At 37.5% G+C, this 5,070-nt stretch overlaps 1 protein-coding gene across 1 annotated transcript; it reads left to right on the top strand.

The window, feature by feature from the left end:
- The first annotated feature begins 438 nt into the window (after window positions 1–438).
- On the top strand, window positions 439–4,361 carry LOC110640341 (uncharacterized). The gene is made up of 7 exons (XM_021791610.2): window positions 439–2,167; window positions 2,362–2,452; window positions 2,542–2,699; window positions 2,905–2,956; window positions 3,045–3,118; window positions 3,198–3,291; window positions 3,425–4,361. The coding sequence occupies exons 1-7, from the start codon at window positions 623–625 to the stop codon at window positions 4,177–4,179; spliced, it is 2,769 nt and encodes a 922-aa protein (XP_021647302.2). The 5' UTR covers window positions 439–622; the 3' UTR covers window positions 4,180–4,361.
- Window positions 4,362–5,070: the final 709 nt, after the last annotated feature.

Raw genomic sequence — 5,070 nt, forward strand, 5'->3', positions numbered from 1 at the left:
TTAAATTAAATAAATATATTTAAATTTAAATTTTTTATTTAATTTTAATTTATAATAAATTTAAAATATAAAATATATATAAAATTTATTTATATATAAATTTATTTATTAAATATATAAATTTTATATATTTATATTTTAAATTTATAATTAGCCGGGACGATTGTAGTGGAGAATTGATGAGAATGCATATTCATGCAAGCAAATAAAATTCAAAACAGACAAAGACTTCGAGATATTATTAACTATAATAGATAAATATTCACTATTTTTTTTCAGATATATGAGGTCCACTTTTTGTATTATAAAGAAAATTTTTTTTTTTAATGCAAAAGAAGCATTATTTTTATATCGTATAATTTTCCCAAGACTTCACGTCTAATTAATGCAATTGTAAGTGTAATGACCCCTTTGACTGTTTCTTTACCTCATCTTTTAACCGCCCAAATACACAAGCCCTTAACCGCTGCCTTTTTTTCCTCTCTTCCCTTCCATTCCAGAAATCAAACCAGAAAAACAGAAAAAAACACCAACACTTCGAGAAAATTCTCTCTTCTTCATGCACTAATTTCAATTTCTTTTCCATTGATTTTCTTTTCTTCTGCCCCACTGATGCGCAATAATGGAGCCAAAGAAAACGTTTACCATGGACTGGGACGCCCTCGGCGACTACGACGATGACGAGGACCGCTTCTTCGAGACCTATGATCGCCTCTCCTCTGCCGTTCCCCTCGACTTGGCCTCCTCTGGCTCTGACGATGAGAATGAATTTGAAGACACCCGTTTGTCATTTGCCTCGGCCATTTCCTCCGTTTCCACTACCGAATTCCGAAACTATGCCGTCGCTGCTGCAGCTGTAATATCACCTGACTATGATATCTGGATGGCAGCGCCTGGATCAATTAAAGAACGCCGCAAGCGTCTCCTTCAAGGCATGGGCTTAGCAGCCGATAAAGAGCTGCTTAGGATCTCTAGTAAAGACTTGACGCGTGCTGTTTCTACGAAGATTGTAAATGGTCATGCTCCCCCTGATATTAACAGCGATCCTGGCGGAGACACGAAGCAAGAGCCTTCACCTTCACCGTTACCAGTCGTGCTGGTCCGTTCCAGGTCTGGCAGTGACATAGCCTCTTTTTCGGTAGACAAAACAAGAAAAGAAGAATTAGTTGGCAATATCCCCAAGCAAAACCTGACCAGAACATCGTCAATGATAATTGTCTCACAGGCTCGAATATATCCCTGCCAAGATTCGGTTAAAGTTTCACCCAAGGATGCAGGAAAGGTTCGCTCACCTGGGCAAAACGGTGGCTTAACGCCGATATTATCTGATAATCGGTTTGGTGCTTTCTTCCTGATAAAGAATTTGGATACAGGCAAAGAGTTCATTGTTAACGAGTACGATCAGGATGGGATGTGGAATAGGGTAAGCGATCTGCAAACAGGGAAACAATTAACGATGGAAGAATTCGAAAAGAGTGTTGGGCATTCGCCGGTTGTTAAGGAGTTAATGAAGAGAGAAAATGTTTCCAGGATGAACGGCGACGATAGAAAAATCACTGCCAATTCTTATCTATCCAAGAGTTTGAGATTGAGCAAGAAAAGGGGTGCAGCATTCTTGAAGAATATAAAAGGTGTGGCTCATTCTATGTCTATGACTGGATTGAGAGGTGCTGATAAAGAGAGGGACAATAATTCACCAACAGAAGAATCAAAACCAGGAGGCAAGAATTCCTCATCTTCTGGTTGGATAAAGGTTAAGCAGACAGGGAAATCTTACAAGGAGTTGAGTGCTTTGCATTTGTGCCAAGCGATTCATGCTCATCAGGGCTCGATATGGACCATGAAGTTCAGTCCTGATACGCGATTTCTTGCTAGTGGGGGTGAAGATAGGACTATTCAAATATGGGAAGTTCAAGAGTGTGAAATTATGTCGCTGAATGAAGGGTGTTTGACCCCTCTTCAGTCCTTTTCAACACCAGGTCTAGGAGAGGTCACACCAATGCCTTCTGTAAAGAAGAAGAAGAAGGGCTCCTCCAACAAGAAAGGCAGTCCCATTCCGGAATATGTCCATGTATCGGAAACTGTGTTTTCGCTGTCAGAGAAACCGGTCTGCTCTTTCACCGGTCATCTTGATGATGTCTTGGACTTGTCCTGGTCCAGATCACAGGTTACCATCTAACTATTATTTGTCAGTAATAGAATTGTGTTTAACATTAAGAGTGAATCATCTTAAACATTAATAAATCAGGATAAGATTATAATTGGCTTTTAAAATTTTACAATCAATCCAAACCAGGACAAATTTCCATTACAAATATAAAGAGTAGATTTAACTTGTAGGGAAATTTCATGGATTTGCAGCTATTACTTTCATCTTCAATGGACAAAACTGTGAGGTTGTGGGACATGGAAACCAAGAGCTGCCTAAAGATGTTTGCTCATAATGATTATGGTAAGATGTCCCAAAACTTGCTCGTTTGTGTCTCAAGGCATACTGTTTCTAACTCATGTGGGCACTTGATTATTGGTTTTCCTTTACAGTAACTTGCGTACACTTCAATCCGATGGATGACAACTATTTTATAAGCGGTTCACTAGATAACAAAGTTCGTATCTGGAGCATACCTGATCGGCAGCTTGTGGATTGGACTGATCTTCACGAAATGGTCACGGCTGTCTGCTACACACCTGATGGCCAGGTATAGAAATGGTCCCTTCTCAACCTAAATTTTGCATCATAGCATATTAATTGTTCCATCCAATTTGTCCAGATTCTGTACATATTTTGCGATACCCAATATTGTGAATTTCTCAATTTTGTCACTCAAGAAGTTTGATTCTGCCATGCAAATTTTAATCACTTGCTTTGACGGTTCATTAATTTTTATTTTGTGATAATTGAAGGGTGCATTTACTGGTTCACATACAGGGAGTTGCCGTATGTACAATGTTGAAGGTATGATTGTTTTTTCTTTCTTTTTATTTTTTTTCCCCTTCCACCTGATTTTAAGCTAAGTTTTCATGTACTTAATTTCACAAACCAGATAGCAAACTCAGTCAAGCAGAGCAAATTGACTTGCAAAACAAGAAGCGTCCAAGAAAGATCACTGGTTTCCAGGTAGTCTTTTCTATTCCTCAAGTATTTTGGCTACATTACTCTCCCTGCAAACCAATTGACGAGGTTTATATCGATGTAGTTTTCCCCAGGCAATCCATCTGAAGTTCTTGTTGCTTCTGCTGATTCTCGAATTCGAATCTTGGATGGTTCAGAACTGGTTCATAAATTCAGAGGTATTCCTCAAAATCACCTAAATTGTATTCATGTAAGGTCTGCATTATTGAGTTGATGACCCAATATCTACGTGTAGGTGTGTGTCCATGTGTTCTGATCAATCATAACAGTGAAAATATTGTTGGTTAACAGGTTTTAGAAATCTCAACAGCCAGATTGCTGCATCATTCAGTACAGATGGAAAATATATAATATGTGCGAGCGAAGATTCTCACGTGTATGTTTGGAAGAGAGACGAGCGAGCAGGGATTGGAAAAGGCAAAAGTATGATCAATACCCGATCTCATGAAAACTTTCAGTGCAGAGATGTATCAATAGCTATCCCATGGCCTGGTACAGTGAAAGGCGATCCTCCACCTGTGCAGGTGCATTCCAAGAGGCACTCAAAGCGTTCCTCCAACTCACAAACGCCTTCATCCTTTGGTTCGCCTACAAAAGATGATGCATCTGTAAGCAGTAAGAGAGATTTTCCATCTTCCGTAGATTCACCCACTGGAGAAGATAATTTTGCAGCTACAAATAGTAAGAGACAATTGCCACCTCTGCCAAAGAAAAATAATAACAACAACAATGTAGATAGAGCTCCATCCATGGAAGAACACTCGTATGCGATTTCCCGCTCGGATTCTGGGCTCGGTGACTCATTCAGTTCTAGCGTTTCTTCCTCCATAAGGTATGGTGATTCACCTTCCATTTCAGCTACTCCTTCTCCATCTTCTTCTCGGTCTTCTTCTTGGTCATGGGTTGATGGAAGCCATGGCAACCAAACTGTGCGGGCAACAGCATGGGGGATGGTGATTGTGACAGCAACATTGGGAGGTGAAATCAGAGCGTATCAAAATTTTGGATTACCACGTAGGATTGGTCGCCAATCCAACTTGTTTTGAGAATGTGTGTATGGGTTGTTTTTGTAGGAAAATTTTTAAATGCACCGGGTGGTATAAGCAAGCAATCAGAAATTAAAAAAATAATCATGTTTTGTAGAGAAACATCATGTTTTATGAGGAGATCATCATATTTTGTACTAGGTTTCATCATTATGTTAATAATGTACTGGTTATTCATTGAATGCATATATACACCATGATGCAGGTAAAAAGTTCTCGTTATTCTATTGGTGAAAATAGAAGTATAGCATGGTTTATTTTTATTGCTTTTATGTCCTTACGCATGATCTATGCCCTGCAGAAATGGTATAGTTGGAGAAAAAATGAGCCTTGTGATCCTAATCAAACAACGGGAGCACTACTTTGGCATTGTATATGATAAAGTTGTTCATCCAAAATTTTGTAAATTAATGTTCCTTTTCATCAATCCTGTTTCTTCTTTTTATTTAATAAAGGAAAGAAAAAACTCAAAACAAACTAAAAAAATATAGCACAAGTTGATTCATCTTCCTTAACCTTAAGATGAAGAGAGTAAGAGGTCTTGAATTTGAATTTATTTCATCATTTATTTTAAGATAATTCATCTTTCATGATAAAAAATAAGATGACTACCTTTCCTTATACAGTTTACTAGTTTTTATACAATCTATTGAGCCTTATATTTTAAATGTTTTTTTATTAATAAAAATGCATGTATAGTTTTTTTTTTCCCATCAAGTTAGAGAAGCCATTGCCGCAAATTTGAATGAACTGATTTTCAATATCAATAAATGAAATTTAATTTTGAAAAAGATAGGTTTTATGTCCAACATGCAAATATTTGAAATTTAAAATGCATATTATGAATTGTTCATGTCTTCAAATTAAAAATTAGAGAGATCAATATTAATG

This window comes from Hevea brasiliensis, chromosome 5 (genome assembly GCF_030052815.1).
Source record: "Hevea brasiliensis isolate MT/VB/25A 57/8 chromosome 5, ASM3005281v1, whole genome shotgun sequence".
NCBI lineage: Eukaryota > Viridiplantae > Streptophyta > Magnoliopsida > Malpighiales > Euphorbiaceae > Hevea > Hevea brasiliensis.

What these genes read in the sequence shown, in the direction of transcription:
- LOC110640341 (XM_021791610.2), top strand. Translation starts at nt 623, where the DNA reads ATGGAGCCAAAGAAAACGTTTACCATGGACTGGGACGCCCTCGGCGAC. An exon ending in CCGTATGTACAATGTTGAAG is followed by an intron (nt 2,957 to 3,044) that starts GTATGATTGTTT and finishes TTCACAAACCAG; the next exon opens with ATAGCAAACTCAGTCAAGCA. An exon ending in GAAAGATCACTGGTTTCCAG is followed by an intron (nt 3,119 to 3,197) that starts GTAGTCTTTTCT and finishes ATATCGATGTAG; the next exon opens with TTTTCCCCAGGCAATCCATC.